Below are 20,273 nucleotides of genomic sequence, written 5' to 3' on the forward strand. Positions count from 1 at the left end.
CATACTCATCTTTATCTTTCTGACTTAGCTCACTTAACACAGTTCCTTCTAGCTCTGACCAAGATGGGTCAGAGAAGTTGAGTTCATTGTTCTTAGTAGCTGCATAGTATTCCGTTGTGTATATATACCACAGCTTTCTCAGCCACTCATCTGTTGTTGGGCACCTGGGTTGCTTCCAGGTTTTAGCTATTATGAATTGTGCTGCTATGAACATAGGAGTACACACCTCTTTTTGGTTGGGTGTTATGGAGTCCTTAGGGTAGATCCCCAGGAGAGGAATTACTGGGTCATATGGAAGGTCCGTGTCTAGCCTTGAACTCTCTTTTCAGCCCCCAGGTTCCAGATGCCATCAGGATGCTGGCCAGGCTTCCCTGGACTGAAGACCCCACCAATGAGTCCTGGAGCTCTGCTTCCCCAGAGACCCACCCTACTAGGGAAAGAGAGAGGCAGACTGGGAGTATGGACTGACCAGTCAATGCCCATGTTCAGCAGGGAAGCAATTGCAGAAGCCAGACCTTCTACCTTCTGCAACCCACAATGACCCTGGGTCCATGCTCCCAGAGGGATAGAGAGTGGGAAAGCTATCAGGGGAGGGGGTGGGATATGGAGATTGGGTGGTGGGAATTGTGTGGAGTTGTACCCCCCCCCATCCTATGATTTTGTTAATCTCTCCTTTCTTAAAGAAAAAAAAAAAGAAAATCCTGTTTTCTTATAATTTTGTAAATGAATATTAAATCACTAATAAAAAATTTTTTAAAAAATAGGTGATTTGAGGGCTGGGCAGTAACGCAGAGGGTTTAAGTGCAAATGGCACAAAGCACAAGGACCAGCGTAAGGATCCAGATTCGAGCCTCCGGCTCCCCACCTGCGGGAGGGGGGATCACTTCACAAGCGGTGAAGCAGGTCTGCAGGTGTCTATCTTTCTCTCCCCCTCTCTGTCTTCCCCTCCTCTCTCCAGTTCTCTCTGTCCTATCCAACAACAACAACATCGTCAATAACAATAATAACAACAACAGTAAACAGCAAGGGCAACAAACAAAAGGGAAAAAATAGCCTCCAAGAGCGGTGGATTCGTAATGAAGGCACTGAGCACCAGCAATAACCCTGGATGCAAAAAAAAAAAAAAAAGTGATTGGGAGGCTGGGTGATGGCACACCTGTTTAAGCACACATGTTACAGTGCTCAAGGACCCAGGTTCAAGCCCCCAGTCAGTCCCCACCTGCAGGGGGGAAAGCTGCAGGTGTCTCTCTCCCTCTCTATCCCCCTATTCCTCTCAGTTTCTGGCTGTTTCTATCCAATAAATAAATAAAGATGTTAAAAAAGTTTTTAAGACCAAAAAAAAAGTGATTGAAGCCCTCTCTCTGCTGAGTTAAGTGAGTAAAGGAACCTTATGGGATCAAAGTTTGGCTGTCAGACTGGAAGAGGTGGAGCAAAATAACTGAGGGGGCTGGGTGGTAGCTCAGCAGGTTAAGCACACATGGTGTGAAGCACAAGGATTGGAATAAGGATCCTAATTTGAGCCCCTGGCTCCCACCTGCAGGGGGGCTGCTTCATGGGTGGTGAAGTAGGTCTGCAGGTGTCTTTCTTTCTCTCCCCCCACTCTTACACTCGTCTCTCGATTTCTCTCTGTCCTATCCAACAACAACAGCAATGGCAATAATAACAATAACAACAAGGGCAACAAAATGGAGAAAATGGCCTCTGGGAACAGTGGATTCGTAGTGCAGGCACTGAGCCCCAAGGATAACCCTGGAGGTAGAAAAAAAGAAGATGAGAGAGAGAGAGAGATAGAGAGAGAGAGGGAGGGAGAGAGAGAAAGAAAGGAGGGAGGGAGGGAGAGAGAGAAAAGAAGGGAGGGAGGGAGGAAATAAGTAACTGAATCTTTAATGTTTCAAAAAATGTGTCTCGAATGTTACAAAAATAAGTACATATTCAGATATGTTCCTCTCACTCTGTAAGTGCAGCACGGTGCATTCTTCTCATTCAGTTCCCTGAGGAAAAGATGATTGTGAGGATGGTAGACATATTCTGAGTACTAACCTTAAGTGCTGAGGGCTTACACCTTACAAGTCTCAACAGCAGTTATAGTGAGTCACTGGCCAGGTTTCTGTGAAGTCTAGCACCACTGCAGCATGAGTTATTATGATATGATGTTATACTCTTGCTCTTGAGAATGGGAGTCTGCTTAGGAACAAGCACTGATAATCACCTCCTACTGGAATCTTTTCCCTCTGGTATCAATTATTGTGGGAAAGAGACAATTAGAATTAACATCTTTTTCTCCCTGGACTCTGGGTATTAGCTAGCCTTACACAGGTGTGGTGATGGTTACTGTTAGATGAGAGATGAGAACACTTATTTTGATAATAGGTCATGCTTGTATTTGAGTTAATAAAAGAATATATGAGTGTGCTCTTCTAATACCTTATGAAGCAAAGGTTTTTGCTGTCTTATTTTTGTTTGTAGGAGTCTCATTCTGTGAGGTCCTTTCTTTTTCACTCTGTAGTAATAGAGTTCTCTTGCCATTTTGGAATCTGTCCAGTAATAATTCTAGCATTTAAAATTTTTGACTTCTATTTTACAGATATTTGCATGCAACAGTATAGGGCATAATCACACACACACACACACACACACACACACACACACACACACACACATGCAAGAATACTCCTAGTATTTACTGTCTTAACCAGCTTTCAAATAGAGTGTGCGATATTTTTCAAAATAGTCTTTCTGATTTCATTAGCCAAAGTTCTGGAGTAGGAATCATGGATAAGCCTAGATCTGGAATTGCAACCATTTACCCTCCATTTATCAAGTGATAAAAACTAAATCAAAGACTGAAAAATAAGGCTTCAATGAAAATAAATATCTGCTAGCAATGAATAGATGCGTAATAGTCTGTAGGGTGGTAAAGACACACATTTTTAAATGAAGCCACAACATTAGTACAACACAAAGGGATACTGATCCAATGAGGAGGGTGGCATTTGAGTAACTGATGACAAATACAGGAGACATTTGAGCACTTCATTATGTTGTTAATTCATAGTGATGTCATCTTCAGTGGTCAGAAGGACAAAAGCAGTAGTATTAGGGAAGAAAGGAATGTAATGATGAAATTTATACAAACTGGAAAATACTGTAAATTATGGGGCAAAAGTGAATGATCCTCATGAAAGCAACAAAACTTAGCAAGACTTTTGACTTCCATGAGCTATAACAGCATTGATAGTATAATATAATACTGTGTTGTCTATTCCATCCCATTACCTGGGACCCTAGTCAGGGAGGCCTGGGTTTCTCACACAGACATGATGGACTTAGACCTCTAACAGATCCCTCTCTCCACTGTCACTGGTCATCTCCATCAGGAACAACATAATGGACCCCTCTGTGGACCCCTATAGGACCTTGCTCTCAGTGTGGACCAACAATGGTAGGCACAGCCCCATTCTCTGAAGGGAGGTTGGGCAATATAATCTACCACTCGAGGAAGATGGGTCCTGAAATTAATGCAGCCTGGGATGTTCCTAGCCATGACCAAAGAATGTGAGCTCAGACCTACAGGGATGCAGAGGTTACACAGGCTCCTGTGCTGAATATGGGCCTCAGATCAAATTGAGGGGGTTTACAATTAACAATTTTTATATACTTCTCCCATATTAGGGAGCTACTCTTTTCTCTGATCTAGCTTTCTAGTCCTTTTTCCAACTATTACACCATCTCCCCCAGATGATACCTTGAATTCACCTGCATGTTAGCTGTCAGGCTCAGGCAAAAACTAGTAAAGTATAAGTTATGGGTCCCTTGGAATATACCTAAGATAGACCTACTAGCTTTTTCCAAAATGGAGAACCCCAAATCCTCATTTGCAATATTCTTGCCTTTAGGTTCCTGATTATTTAAAGGTTGGAATTTTCTTATCTTTATTGTTAATCCTACAGTGATCAAGGTTTGTTATAATCATCAAGTAAAAGGCAAATGAATCTTTTAAAAAATTATTTACTTTATTTTTGAGAGAGAGAGAGAGAGAGAGAGAGAGAGAGAGGGAGAGGGAGAGGGAGAGAGAGAAACGTCATAGCACTTCTCAGCTCCGGCTTATGGTGGTATGAGGGATTGAACCTGGGACTTTGGAGCCTCAATCATGAGAGTGTTTATATAACCATTATACTATCTTCCCCTACCCCCTATGAATCAATCTTTATCATACAGAAATTATGTCATCTAGCAACAAAATCAAATTCTTTTTTGTACTTAGCAATCATCTAATACATCTACCTACATTTTGACATATCTCATATACTTTTTATCTTTTTTAACATTTCATCTCCATTATTCTACAAGTCAATGTAATCGGCTCCTTCAGTAAATGACTTTTTAAAATAAATTACATTTGGTAAGACAGAAATAGAGAGGGGAAAGGACATATGAAGAGAGAGAAGAACACTTGCAGCTCTGCTTCACTACTCATGAAGTTTCCTCCCTGCAGGTATGGCCCAGTGGCTTGAAAATGGGTCTTTGTACATGGTAAACTGTGTGCTCAGTTAGGTATGTCACTGCCCATCTCCACAATAAATGGCTTTAGTTGTGAAAAATCCAGTTAATTAAGACCATTGCCTGTGTCTGTTAGTGTGATGCATGAATTACATTTAGCATGAGCTTAAGCTTGCATTCATATATTTGCTGGATTTTTTTTTTGTACTAAACTATAAACTCAATATAGTGTTAGGTAGAAGGTATTACTTATAGTCTCAGTAAGCATGTTCTTTTTTATTTTAGATTCTTGAATTGGTATTACCGATACATTGCCATAAATTCAAAAACAAAATGTCTCTTCCTGCACTTGAAATGAATTAACAAGAAGGCATTTCTTATTATTATTAGTTTTATTTATTTTTTTTTAATTCTTTATCTTTATTTGTTGGATAGAGACAGTCAGAAATTGAGAGGGAAGGGGGTGAGAGAGAGACAGAGACAGAGAGACAACTGCAGCACTGCTACAACACTTGTGAAGCTTCCCCTACAGGTGGGGATCAGGGACTCCAACCTGGGTCCTTTTGCACTGTAACATGTGCACTCAACCAAGTGCGCCACCTCCTGGCCCCATATTTTATTTCTTTATTGGGAGACTAATGTTTTACAGACAACAGTAAATACAATAGTTTGCATAACATTTCTTAGTTTTCCACACAAAAATACAACCCCCACTAGGTCTTCCTCTGCCATAATGTTGCAGGACCTGAACTCTCCCCCCAATCCACCCCAGAGCCCTTTACTATGGTGCAGTGCACCAGCTCCAGTCCAATTTCTGCTTAGTGTTTCCTCTTCTGATCTTGTGTTTCAGCTTCTGCCTGTGAGTGAGACCATCACCTATTCACTCTTCTGTTTCTGACTTATTTCACTTAACATGATTTCTTCAAGCTCCATCCAAAGAACTGCCATGTGTCCATGTGCTCAAGAACTAGCAACATACAGGAGTGAGCTCTGCTCTCTTTCTTTCATGGTCTGTCTTAATGGAAAAGCATCTAAGTGCAGTGAAGCTGCACAAGAGTGAGGCTTGAATCTCAGAAGTAAGACCGTAATTTATTTAACTTGCACATATTGGATTTTCACTAATATGTCTCCATAGAGTAATAATATAAAGTCAAAGGAATTCCCCCATAAAGAAATTAAAATTAATAAAAATAGAGTCAAAAGGAAGTTAGTGGGAGGCACATTTTGGAGAAGTAACGTGTTAATGGATTTTATTACTTTTTTAGGAAGAACAATAAAGTGGTGCCATGTGGTAGCACACCTGGTTGAGTGCACACGCTACAGTGCACAAGCACCTGGGTGTGAGGGCCCAGTTCCCACCTGCAGGGGGAAGGCTTTGTGAGTGCTGAAGCAGTGCTGCAGGTGTCTCTCTCTTTCTTAATCTGGCTGTTGTTATCCAGTAAATAAATAAAGATAATTTTAAAAAGCTTAAAAAAAGAACAATAAACCTAATATGTGTGTATATATATGTATGTATATATGTGTATATATATATATATATATATATATATATATGCAAAGAGCTTTCCTTATATGACATTTGTTCTATTCATGATCATTTTCCAGGGAAATCACTGGGGTTCAGTATGAATTCACTGCTCCAGGAGACCATTGTTTCCATTTTATTAGATCAGACAGAGAATAATTGAGAGGTGTGGGGGAGACTGAGAGAGGGAGAGAAAGACAGATACCTGCACACCTGATTCACTACTTGTGAAACTTTCCCCCTGCAGGTGTGGAGCAAGGGCTTGAACCCAGACCCTTGGGCAGGTCCTTGCACTTTATGCTATCCATGTATATTTAACCAGGTGCACCACTGTGTGGTCCCCTTCATGAACACTTTCTACAGTTCAGAATTTTCCTCAGAGCAACTTTGACGTCCTTATTCCGCAGACTGTAGATCAGGGGGTTCAGCATGGGCACGATGATGGTGTAAAACACAGAGGACACTTTCCCTTGACCCATGGAGTTCACAGATGATGGCTGCATGTACATGAATATAGTAGATCCATAGAACATGCCCACTGCCCCAAGGTGGGAGCTGCAGGTGCTGAAGGCTTTGGCCCTACCCTCTCTAGAGCTGATGTGGAGGATATTCAAAATGATGAAAATATAGGAGGCAAGGATTGCTGTGAAAGGTGTCATTATATTAAATGAACTCAAGATTAGGAGCAATAATTCATTGACATATGTGCTAGAGCAGGATATTTCCAATAATGGAATCACATCACAGAAATAATGGTTAATCATATTGTTCTTACAGAAATCAAGTCTCAGTATTAAGCCTGTATGGATTGTAGACCCAGTGATGGCCCAGATATACACTGCCACTGAGAACAGGGCACAGACGTGAGGAGACATGATGACATTGTAAAGCAGGGGCTGGCAGATGGCCACATAACGGTCATAGGCCATGACAGCCAACATGTAACACTCTGCTATAACCAAAACAATGAAGCAGTAGAGCTGAGTCATGCACTCTGGGTAGGAGGTGATGTTCTTGTCTGCCACAAAGCTCACCAGCATCTTGGGGATGATGACAGTGGCCTGGCAGAGATCAATGAGGGACAGGCTGCAGAGGAAATAGTACATGGGTGTGTGCAGGTGGGAGCTGAGGCCGATGAGTGTGACCATGCCCAGGTTGCCCAGTGCCGTGAGCAGGTAGATGGCCAGGAAGAGGAGGAAGAGGGGCAGCTGGAGCTCTGGCTGCTGTGTCAGCCCAGCCAGGAGGAACTCAGTCACCGTGGACTCGTTCCCAGGGGCCATTATTCACTCAGCAGGTTCTAAGTTACAAAATAAATAAATAAATGAAATTAAAAAACAAGCAAAAATAAATTCATGTTGTGTGTTTTAAGCAGTGTCTGTATATTTCATTTATAAATGTTTTGTGCTATGTAGGTCTGTGAACCATCTTTTTTTTTTTTTTTCTTTGCCAGCAGGGTTATTGCTGGGGCCTGTGCCTGCTCTATGAATCCATCACTCCCAGCCACCTATTTTTTTCTTTATTTTTCTTGAGGAATATAGTATTCACTTTTGTTTCTGTTAAGGTTCAACTGACACGCACTGAGTAATAGAAATGTGTATGGTCCTCAGTGGATGGATTTACCAGTTACAGTATATTTACCACGATGATGATTTGAGTTGCATGCCATCACCAGATTCTTGTTTCTTCTCTGTGAGAGGACATTTAAGATCTTTTCTTAGCTAGATTGAAGGATTGAAAAGTATTCATGCTAGAATCACAGAGCTGTGCATGCCATCTCAAGAACTGACTCTATTTAACTCTGAATGTTAGGGTAAAATTTCATTGTAAGTAATAATTCTAAAAGTCTTTCCATCAAAATCACTCGAGGAGACTCATCTCTGTAGTTGAATAGAAATTATGCCCATTCATGCTTCTGCTTCTCCAGCCACTAGTGCTTGACTCAGGTGACAGCTGGAGAACCTCATCTCACTCCCAAGTGCTTCTGACTATTCCTAAAGAGAAGTTCTAGATTTGACAAAGCCTCCTGTCAGAATATTTGTCCATCTCCTTCAGCTCACTGTCCCCTGCCCCATGCTGCTCACACCCATGAGCATTGAGGGCCCCCCACCTGATGTGGGGCTGAGCAGGGCAGGAGAGTCCTGTCTCTCCATCTCCACCTGCTCCTTATCCCATGAAGGGGACCGCCTCTGTGTCACAGTAGCTAGTGCATCTCAGCATTGCCCTCTGTCATCAGACTGCCTGTGTGTGTTACTCTACTGAACATTTTTAGCTTCTTGAGTTTCTTGGTTTTGACCTATGATTTGGTTTTGAGTTACACTTTGAAAACCTTACATATAAAGCTGTGTTACACTAATTGCCATTTCCTATACAGTTTCCAATGGTTTCCGTTTTAGCAGATAGAGTTAAAATTATTTAGATTATTTCCACATAGATACTGTGATCATGGACAAGTAAAACCTTTTTTGTTTCCTTCAAAATGTCCACTCTAATTTTTATTGGGTAAGACAGAGAGAAATTGAGAGAGGATGGGGAGATGGAGAGGGGGATAGAAAGGTAACTGCAGACCTGCTTCACGGCCTGTGAAGTGGAACCCTGTCAGGTGGGGAGCAGGAGATCCTTGAGCTTCGTAGCATGTGCGCTTAACTGGGCACACCAACTCCCAGCCACATGAACAATCAGTTCTTAGCAGACATTCTGTTCAGAAGAGAGTCATGATGTGCAGATTACTTGGCTGTTGCCTCCTTGCGCAGGCAGCGACTTCTTAAATACAAATGGAATTATAGACTTGTGGACATTTCATCATTCTTTAATGGAAAAAGTGATTATTTATAAAGTTTGGATTAATATTCTTTGAAAAGTGATAAGTTTTTGAATGTTGGTGTATTGCATTATATAGATTTTAGATTTGTATTACTATAAATTAGCATCTGTGCGCACTAAATTTTGTTCTACTGATCAGATATTTTAGTTCTAGAATCTCTACTGCAACAGCTGGGGGAATGGATGGCTCTTAGCATCTTCCAGCTGTGTGTCAGCCATTCTGCCTGTCTTAGCTCACTCCCAAGTCCACCATCCTGAGGGGCAGAAACATGTAACTTTGGGGTAGAAATCACCTTGAACTACTCTTCCAGATTCAATAGTTAAATATGACTGGCTCTTGTAATAAATTTGAAATGACAGGGATGAATCTCTACTCAACTCTGTACCTTCTGTGCATCTTGGAATAATGGCATCCATTTCCAGCCACCTGAAGAACAAAAACCATCTATATCTCTTATGAAAGTTCAGTTGAATTGGGGCCAAGTTGCAAAAACAGTCTGACTCTGTATAGAAGCTAATAGATGCTAGTGTCACTTTGATTTTAATCTTTTAAGCCTTACTGATTTTTCTTTGATCACCATCTTATTTTTTATTTTTTTTTTTTGCCTCCAGGGATATTGTTGGTGCTCAGTACAAATCCACTGCTCCTGGAGGCTTATTCCCCCATTTTATTGCTCTTGTTGTTGGATAGGATAGAGAGAACTCAAGAGAGATGGGGAATGCAGAAAGGCAGAGAGAAAGATAGACACCCGCAAACCTGCTTCACCACCCATCAAGTGACCAGTGCCTGGGGTTTGAACTGGGAACCTTATGCAAGTCCTGTGCTTTGCGCCAGGAACCACAGCACTGCATTTTTATCCTTTAGAATTTTGAGTACTGGGGGAGTTGGCTGTAGTGCAGCAGGTTAAGCATAAGTAGAACAAGGCACAAGGCCCAGAGTAGGGATCCCGGTTTGAGCCCCCGTCTCCCCACCTGCAGGGGAGTCACTTCACAGGCAGTGAAACAGGCCTGGAGATGTCTATCTTTCTCTCCCCCTCTCTGTCTTCTCCTCCTCTCTCCATTTCTCTTTCTCCTATCCAACAAGACAACAATAATAACTATAGCAATAAAATAACAAGGGCAACGAAAGGGAATATATATATATGTATATATATATATATATATATAGAATTCTGAGTACTGGGAGCTGGGCAGTGGCACATCAGGCTGGGTGCTGGGTGCACGTGGCACAAAGCACAAGGATGGGCATAGGGACCTAGGTTCGAGGCCCCAGCTCCTACCAGTGGGGGGTCACTTCATAAGTGGTTAAGCAGGTCTGCAGGTGTCTATCTTTCTCTCCCTCTCTCTGTTCCCCTTCTCTCTTGATTTCTCTCTGTCTTATCCAACAAGGACAGCACTAACAACAATTACAACAATGATGATAAAAAACAAGGGCAACAAAAAGGAAATAAATTTTTAAATAAATAAATAAATAAATAAATAAATAGAATCCTGAGTACTGACCTTGAGAACTCCTAGATGCTGTGGACTCAGATTTTAGAAGCCTTGGCAGGAATTATTGTAATCCACTGCTCCTGATTTCTGTGGTGTCTTAGGGCCTCTGAAAAGTGGGTTTTTATGACTTAATGACATTCTTGCTTTCAAGACTAGAAGCATACTTATAAACAAACAGTGATAATGACCTCCCCCTAGAATCATCTCACAAGTTCCAGCTCTTAGGGAAATAAACAATTAGGAACCCTTTTTCCCCCACTGACTCTTAGTGTTTATAAGGGTCACACTTGGTATCATTATTGTTACTGTGGAGTGACAGATGGGAAACAAAAGTGTTTCGGGCTATCTGATTGAGATGATAACATATGCTTGTGTTTGAGACAATGAGGCCAGGCTAATAATAATAATAGTATTATTATTATATTTTTTATTTAAGAAAGGATAAATTAAAAAAAATCATAGCGTAGGAGGGGTACAACTCCACACAATTCCCACCACCCAATCTCCATATCCCATCCCCTCCCCTGATAGCTTTCCCATTCTCCATCCCTCTGGGAGAATGGACCCAGGGTCGAGGGTTGTAGAAGGTGGAAGTTAACCCAATGACCAATTAATGTGATGATAACATTAACTATCGATTGTCTTTTTGAACCCTAAGACAGCAGGAACCTCACATCTCCACTATAGAGCCTATATTTCCCCCAGTCCCGGATCCTTTGGATAGGGCCCACTTTCCCATATGCCTCTCCCAATCCATACCAAATAATATTGCATCTGCCGATCACAACATGCTTCACTTCAGACTGTGTCCAGAGACTTCACGTGTGGAATGACAACCCTTCAGCTTCATTACTCGGGTGAGACCTTTCCTTTCATAGTATACTCTAATTCCATCTCTGGTGGTTCACTTTCTAACAAAGTCCCAAAACCTAGATATACACCAGTTTCTGTGAGAGAGAGCATATGTTCACACATATCCATAAACTACTGCAAAATATATACCTGAAAGCAGAAGTACACTAGAGTTTGCAGCGCGTACCCCCCTAACACTTCCTCTCCACTATTCCAACCTTTGGATCCATGATTGCTCAACAATTTGTTTGGCTTCGTATGTTAACTCTCTTTTCAGTCACCAGGTTCCAGATGTCATCAGGATGCCGGCCACTCTTCCCTAGACTGAAGAAAGACTAGGGAAAGAGAGAGGCAGACTGGGAGTATGGACCGATCAGTCAACACCGATGTTCAGCAGGGAAGCAATTACAGAAGCCAGACCTTCCACCTTCTGCAACCCACAATGACCCTGAGTCCATGCTCCCAGAGGGACAGAGAATGGAAAAGCTATCAGGGGAGGGGGTGGGATATGGAGATTGGCTGGTGGGAATGTGTGGAGTTGTACCCCTCCTACCCTATGGTTTTGTTAATTAAGTCTTTCTTAAATAAAAAAAAAAAAAAAAAGAAGAAGGTAGAAGGTCTGGCTTCTGTAATTGCTTCCCCGCTGAACATGGGCATTGACTGGTCGGTCCATACTCCCAGTCTGCCTCTCTCTTTCCCTAGTAAGGTGGGTCTCTGGGGAAGTGGAGCTCCTGGTCACATAGGTGGGGTATTCAGTGCAGAGAAGCCTGGCCGCCATCCTGATGGCATCTGGAACCTGGTGGCTGAAAAGAGAGTTAATATACAAAGCCAAAAAAATTGTTGAGCAATCATGGACCCAAAGGTTGGAATAGTGGAGAGGAAGTGTTGGTTGGGAGGGTACTCACTGAAAACTCTAGTGTACTTCTGCTTTCAGGTATATATTTTGCACTTGTTTATGGATATGTGTAAACATATGCTCTCTTTCACAGAACCTGGTCTATATCTAGGTTTTGGGACTTTGTTAGAAACTTATCCACCTGGGATGGAATTGGAGATTGCTATGAAAGGAAAGGTCTCACCCGAGTAATGAAGCTGAAGGGTTGTCATTCCACACCTGAAGTCGCTGTACACAGTCTGAGCTGAAGCATGTTGAGGTGGCAATCGTTGCACTGATTAGGTTGCGATCGGCTGATGCAATATTATTTGATATGGATTCGGAGAGGCATGCGGGAAAGTGGGCCCTATCCTAAGGTACCAGGAGTGGGGGAAATATAGGCTCTATAGTGGAGATGTGAGGTTCCTGCTGTCTTAGGGTTCAAAAAGACAATGTTATCATCACATTATTTGGTAATTGGGTTAACTTTGAAAAGTCCTTTTGTTAGGGTTTGCTGTATAGTACCCAGTATCTTGTAAATAGCTGTGCCACTGGTTGCCTGTGATCTACTTTGTCTAGGCTTTTGAGAGAGTCCACATATCAAACCACAGCCTATATATTCAGAAGACTCAGGGGTCGGGCGGTGGCGCAGTGGGTTAAGCGCACGTGGCGCAAAGCGCAGGGACCGGCGTGAGGATTCCGGTTCGAGCCCCCGGCTCCCCACCTGCAGGGGAGTCACTTCACAGGCGGTGAAGCAGGTCTGCAGGTGTCTATCTTTCTCTCCCCCTCTCTCTGTCTTCCCCTCCTCTCTCCATTTCTCTCTGTTCTATCCAACAACAAAGCAACGTCAACAATGGCAATAACAACTAGGGCAACAAAAAGGGGGGAAAAATGGCCTCCAGGAGCGGTGGATTCATGGTGCAGGCACCGAGCCCAGCAATAACCCTGGAGGAGGAAAAAAAAAAGAAGACTCAGTCTGTGTTTTAAAAACTTTGAGACATACGATTAATTTTTCCCCACTCATATTAATTAACTAGTGATTTGTATGACACACTTTACTAGGAGTGTACATAAACACCATTCCCACCACCAAAAGACTGTGCATCATCCCACCCACCCACCCCCAATCCCCCCTCCGGCCCAGGAATCTGCATGTCCACCCTCCCCCTCACCACAGGGTTTTTACTTTGGTGCCCTGCTTTCAATTTAGTCACATCCTGCTTTTAGTTTCCCTTTCTGATCTTTCTCAAGTTCTGTTGATGAGTGGGATCATCCCATACTCATCTTTATCTTTCTGTTTTAGCTTACTTAACATAATTCCTTCTAGCTCTGACCAAGATGGGTCAGCGAAGGTGGGTTCATTGTTCTTGATAGCTGTATAGTATTCCATTGTGTATATATACCACAGCTTTCTCAGCCACTCATCTGTTGTTGGGCACCTGGGTTGCTTCCAGGTTTTAGCTATTATGAATTGTGCTGCTATGAACATAGGAGTACACACCTCTTTTTGGTTGGGTGTTATGGAGTCCTTGGGGTAGATCCCCAGGAGAGGAATTACTGGATCATATGGAAGGTCCATGTCTAGCCTTGTGAGAGTTTTCCAGATTGCTCTCCACAGAGCCTGGACCAATTTACATTCCCAACAACATTGCTCTGTCCCCTTAGCCTCTCCAGCATTTGTTGCTGCTGTCCTTTTTGATGTGTGCCATTCTTACAGGCATGAGGTGGTGTCTCACTGTTGTCTTAATTTGCATTTCTCTGACAATCAGTGACCTGGAGCAGTTTTTCATATGTTTGTTAGCCTTTTGGATCTCCTCTGAGGTGAATGTTTTGTTCATATCCTCTGCCCATTTTTGGATGGGGTCATTTGCTTTTTTGGTACTATGTTTGCTGAGCTCTTTATATATTTTGATGATTAGTTTCTTGTTGGATGTATGGCATGTGAAGATCTTCTCCCATTCTGTGAGGGGTCTCTTTGTTTGTTTAATAGTTTCTTTGGATGTGCAGAAGCTTTTCAATTTGATGTAGTCCCATTGGTCTGTTTCTGCTTTAGTCTGTCTTGCAATTGGGTTTATTTCATCAAAGATGACCTTGAGGTGTAGGTGGGAAAGTGTTTTACCAATGTTTTCCTCTAAGTATTTGATTGTTTCTGGTCTAACATCCAGGTCTTTGATCCATTTGGAGTTGATTTTTGTTTCTGGCGAGATAAAGTGGTTCAATTTCATTCTTCTGCATGTCACAACCCAGTTTTCCTAGCACCATTTATTGAAGAGAGCCTCCTTCTTCCATTTAATGCTTTGGGCCCCCTTATCAAAGATTAGATGTGCATAGGTGTGGGAGTTTATTTCTGGGCTTTCAGTTCTGTTCCACTGGTCTGTGTGCCTATTTTTGTTCCAGTACCATGCTGCTTTGATGATGATGGCTTTATAATATAGTTTGAGATCTGGGAGTGTGATGCCCCCATTTTTGTTTCTTTTCCTCAAGATGGTTTTGGCAATTCTAGGTGTTTTCTGGTTCCAGATAAATGATTGTAGTGTTTGTTCTATTCTCTTAAAGAAGCTTGGTGGAACTTTGATGGGTATTGCATTAAATTTGTATATGGCTCTGGGGAGAATATACATTTTGATGATATTTATTCTTCCAATCCATGAGCATTGGTGTCTTTCCATTTCTTGGTATCAGTTTCTATTTCCTTGCGTAGCAACTCACAGTTTTCAGTATACAAGTCTTTCACTTCTTTGGTCAACTTTATTCCTAGGTATTTGATTGATTTTGCTGCAACAGTGAATGGGAGTGATTTCTGGATGTCTTCTTCTTCAGATTTAGTGTTTGCATAAAGAAATGCTACTGATTTTTGTACATTCATTTTGTAGCCTGACACCTTGCTATATTGCCTAATAACTTCCAGTAGTTTTCTGTTGGATTCTTTAGGTTTTTCTTTGTATACTATCATATCATCTGCAAATAGTGAGAGCTTGACTTCTTCTCTTCCAATCTGTATTCCTTTGATTTCTTTCTCTTGCCTGATTGCTATGGAAAGAACTTCCAATACTATGTTGAAGAGTAATGGTGACAATGGACAGCCCTGTCTAGTCCCCGATCTGAGGGGGAATGCTTTCAGCTTCTGTCCATTAAGTATGATCTTGGCTGTAGGTTTGCTATATATGGATTCCACTATCTTGAGGAATTTCCCATCTAGTCCCATTTTTTGTGGAGTTCTGAGCATGAATGGGTGTTGAATTTTAATCATGTGGTTTTTGGCTTTGCTTTTATTGATGTGGTGAATGACATTGATTGACTTACGGATGTTGAACCAGCCTTGCATTCCTGGGATGAATCCCACTTGGTCGTGATGAACAATCTTTTTAATGTGCTGCTGTATCCGGTTGGCCAAGATCTTGTTTAATATTTTGGCATCTATGTTCATCAGTGATATTGGTCTGTAGTTTTCCTTTTTTGTTGTATCGCTATCTGCTTTTGATATCAGGGTGATGTTGGCTTCATAGAAGGTGGAAAGGAGTATTCCTGTTTCTTCAATCTTATGGAAAAGCTTAAGAAGTATGGGTACTAATATTATTATGATATTACCTGTCTTAGAGATGTTTGGTGAAATATATGCCCCAGTAAAGCTACTTAGTAGATAATATGAATTTGTTATTTGTTTTCATGTATACTAAATATCCTTCTCAACTTCCTTTATCTCCCTTTTTGTAGTAGATAATATTCTAATATATTATCAGTGATTGAAGCATAATATATTCAAACAAGGTAGTCTAAGAAGTTTCATATATAAAACATAGTGATTTCACTTAAGTCTATGAATAGATAACTGGTTAGACAAGTTGTGAAATATGTATTCAGTGAAGTATTTCTCTGGTTAAAGAAGTTATGAAAAATGTATTCAATGAATTACTTCTCTGAATTTTTTTTTAAGTGAATTTTGAAAAATGTTCAGAGTAGCCAGAGGTTATGCTGATTGAACTAATATGTGAAAGACAATTACCATATCATTTCATTCATAAATGGAATATAAATAACTAAATCAAATTAATTGTCAGAAAATAATAAGCAAACTGTGTGTTTGACTTTATGAAATATGAGGAGTGATATGGGAGGATGTTGGTGGTGGATGTAGTCATGTACACACACATGTACACACACACACACACACACACACACATTCTCATCCTCATATATGGGAACGTGGGTGTGAAAGTCTATACCCTAAAACTAAAAATGTTTGACTGCTACAGTGATTTGAGCATACAGATATTTGGGCATACAGATATTTCCTCAGAACTGTAGTTTTCATTTCCTTTGGGTAAATAGCCAGAAGTTAATTAGCTGGATGATAAAGGGATTTTATTTATAAGCCTTTGGAGAAATTGCACTGTTTTCTGTATTGTGTCACCTTAGAATCCTGTCAATTTGCATAAAGATCTCTTTTCTCCACATCCTTAACATGGAACTTTTATCCACAAGGAAAGTAAAAATTCTGTCTTCATATAATCAGGAAAGAATGGCCACTGAGAGGGCCGAGTGGTAGCGTAGTTTAAGCACAAATAGCACATAGCCCAAGGACTGATGTAAGGATCCCAGTTTGAGCCCCCTGGCTCCCAAACTACAAATACTATTGAAGCTTGAAGTTTAGAGCAATATGATGGTATTACATATTTCATGAAATGATTATCTAATGAGCATCCTTGTTCTAATGGAAAATAAAAAGTAACCCTTAAGAGAACACTCTTCTTAATTTCTGTCTAGTAGCTTTTATATATCATTATATATATATATATATATATATATATATATATATATATATATATATATATCATACAACAGTGTTGAAAGCAGTCTCTATGGCTGTCTTCATTTAAGCTCAGGACTAGGAGTCAGTTCTGAGATTATTCCATTTCTTTATAATATGATGAAGACTAAGTCAAATAATTTAAATGAGGTGTCTCTGGAAACAGATGTCTGACACCAGTGAATAAACGGATAGTAGAATACTAGGTGTTAAAGATAAAAAGATTTCTTTTTTATTAGAAATTATACATAGAAACCACAAAATGCACTCCAGCTTTGAGTCTGACCCCTGTACTTAAGGGTGTTTAGTTTGCTATCATGGTCTCTGTTTTTCTCTATCACCCTGAAAAAGTCACATTGGAGGATGATGCCCCGGTGAAGGAAAAAAATATATAGCACTCTATATAAGGGGTATTGATCTCTCAATGTAAAGGGGATGGTTTGAATTACAAACATGCCAAAAGCATTTGTACATTTGTAAATTCATGGCTAGAAGTGTTCAGTGCCCAGAAAAAGAAAAGAATAGGGATAGGGGAAGACTATTAATGATAAAATTGCCTCAAATCACAACCATTTGTAAATTATGGGACAAAAAAGTAGCAACATCATGAAACTGAGACAGATGAGTGAGGCTTGTGGTTCCCATGAGCAGTGTTTGAGGACAGTGATGGCTTTACTGGCAAAGACTTGACAGTGTTGCATTTGCTGCCTTTATTCCGTCTCTCTATGTCAACTGTAATAAGCAGAGTCGTTATACAAAGTTGCCATTTTTTTAAATTATTGCAACCAGGGTTATTGCTGGGGCTCAGTGCCAGCACTATGAATCCACCGTTCTTGGTAGCTATTTTGTCCGGTGGTTTTTTTTTCTTTCTTTATAATTTTTATTAAGACAGAGAGAAACTAAGAGAAGACAGGGAGACTGAGAGCAAGAGAAAGATAGACACCTGCAGAGTTGTTTAGGTGAGGAGCAGGGGCTTGAACCCAAGTCCTTTTGCTTGGTAAATGTGCACTTAACCAGGTACACGAACACCTGGGCCCCAAAGTTGCCATTTCTACTATGTTCTTTTGTTCACCTTCTTCAACAAGGGTTGATTTGATCATATTTTTGTATAACACCAAAGACAAGTACAAATAGATTGGAAAAGATGTCTAGAGGAGGTCAATAAAGATGTAGTGGGGACTGGGGTGCTTGACAGGTAGCAGGAAGTTCTTGGGGGAATTCTGAGTCCCATTTTGAGTAAAATTAGGAGTCCTGGTATCAAACCTGCCATGTTCCATTGGTCATTCTATTTTAGACATCAGACACTTGTACCAACTAAATGAGTTTTATTTATTGATCATTAAGTGGGCATTCATACGTTTCACCCTGAGGAAATACAAAAGATGAAATAAATTTTTCATTTTAAAGACCCAGTCACACGGCTAATATTATCATCTCTGTTGTCAGTCTGCTCACCTGTACAGCTACTAAAAGTAGTTCTGGGGGGTTGTGTGAGGACTCATCAAACAGGATGTGGAACTGCCATGTGCCCAGCTCAAGTTCAAGAGCTAGCAACATACAGGAGTGAGCTCTGCTCTCTTCCTCTCATGGTCAGTCTTAATGGAAAAGCATCTAAGTGCAGTGAAGCTGCACAAGAGTGAGGCTTGAATCTCAGAAGTAAGACTGTAATTTATAACTTGCACATATTGGATTTTCACTAATATGTCTCCATAGAGTAATAATATAAAGTCAAAGGAATTCCCCCATAAAGAAATTAAAAATAATAAAAATAAAGCCAAAAGGAAGTTAGTGGGAGGCACATTTTGGAGAAGTAACGTGTTAATGGATTTTATTACTTTTTTAGGAAGAACAATAAAGTGGTGCCATGTGGTAGCACACCTGGTTGAGTGCACACGCTACAGTGCACAAGCACCTGGGTGTGAGGGCTCAGTTCCCACCTGCAGAGGGAAGGCTTTGTGAGTGCTGAAGCAGTGCTGCAGGTGTCTCTCTCTCTCTTAATCTGGCTGTTGTTATCCAGTAAATAAATAAAGATAATTTTAAAAAGCTTAAAAAAAGAGCAATAAACCTAATATGTGTGTATATATATGTATGTATATATATGTATGTATGTATATATATATATATATATATATATATATATATATGCAAAGAGCTTTCCTTATATGACATTTGTTCTATTCATGATCATTTTCCAGGGAAATCACTGGGGTTCAGTATGATTTCACTGCTCCAGCAGGCCATTGTTTCCATTTTATTAGATCAGACAGAGAATAATTGAGAGGTGTGGGGGAGACTGAGAGAGGGAGAGAAAGACAGATACCTGCACACCTGATTCACTACTTGTGAAACTTTCCCCCTGCAGGTGTGGAGCAAGGGCTTGAACCTAGACCCTTGGGCAGGTCCTTGCAATTTATGCTATCTATGTATGTTTAACCAGGTGCACCACTGTGTGGTCCCCTTCATGATCACTTCCTACAGTTTAGAATTTTCCTCAGAGCAACTTTGACGTCCTTATTCCGCAGACTGTAGATCAGGGGGTTCAGCATGGGCACGATGATGGTGTAAAACACAGAGGACACTTTCCCTTAGTCCATGGAGCTGACTGAGGACGGCTGCAGGTACATGAACATAGTAGATCCATAGAACATGCCCACTGCCCCAAGGTGGGAGCTGCAGGTGCTGAAGGCTTTGGCCCTGCCCTCTCTGGAGCTGATGCGGAGGATGCTCACAATGATGAAAATGTAGGAGGCAAGAATAGTTAAGAAAGGAATCATGTTAAAGATACTGAAAACTAGAACTAATAATTCATTGATGTAAGTGCTGGAGCAAGATAACTCTAAGAGTGGCATCACATCACAGAAATAATGGTTAATCATATTGTTCTTACAGAAGTCAAGTCTCAGCATTAAGCCCGTGTGGGTGGAAGACCCAGTGATGGCCCAGATATACACTGCCACTGAGAGCAGGGCACAGACGTGAGGAGACATGATGACATTGTAAAGCAGGGGCTGGCAGATGGCCGCATAACGGTCATAGGCCATGACAGCCAACATGTAACATTCTGCTATAACTAAAACAATGAAGCAGTAGAGCTGAGTCATGCACTGAGGGTAGGAGGTGATGTTCTTGTCTGCCACAAAGCTCACCAGCATCTTGGGGATGATGACAGTGGCCTGGCAAAGATCAGTGAGGGACAGGCTGCAGAGGAAATAGTACATGGGTGTGTGCAGGTGGGAGCTGAGGCCGATGAGTGTGACCATGCCCAGGTTGCCCAGCGCCGTGAGCAGGTAGATGGCCAGGAAGAGGAGGAAGAGGGGCAGCTGGAGCTCTGGCTGCTGTGTCAGCCCAGCCAGGAGGAACTCACTCACCGTGGACTCGTTCCCAGGGGCCATTTTCCTTTC

The 20,273-nt window shown here is 41.3% G+C and overlaps 1 protein-coding gene and 1 pseudogene across 2 annotated transcripts; both read right to left on the reverse strand.

The window, feature by feature from the left end:
- Positions 1–6,369: 6,369 nt before the first annotated feature.
- LOC103111427 (putative olfactory receptor 8G3) lies at positions 6,370–8,288 on the reverse strand. Of its 2 annotated transcripts, XM_060179837.1 has the most exons (2): positions 8,269–8,288; positions 6,370–7,297 (listed from the first exon to the last, which is right to left on the reverse strand). In XM_060179837.1, exons 1-2 carry the CDS (start codon positions 8,286–8,288, stop codon positions 6,370–6,372), a joined length of 948 nt encoding a protein of 315 aa, XP_060035820.1. The 2 variants fall into 2 exon arrangements, with proteins under 2 accessions (XP_060035820.1, XP_007520766.1); XM_007520704.2 differs by lacking the exon at positions 8,269–8,288 and having other exon boundaries at positions 6,370–7,763.
- Positions 8,289–19,337: 11,049 nt separating this feature from the next.
- LOC132534904 (putative olfactory receptor 8G3) lies at positions 19,338–20,273 on the reverse strand (annotated as a pseudogene).

The sequence above is a fragment of the Erinaceus europaeus genome, chromosome 20 (assembly GCF_950295315.1).
Source record: "Erinaceus europaeus chromosome 20, mEriEur2.1, whole genome shotgun sequence".
Taxonomy (NCBI): domain Eukaryota; kingdom Metazoa; phylum Chordata; class Mammalia; order Eulipotyphla; family Erinaceidae; genus Erinaceus; species Erinaceus europaeus.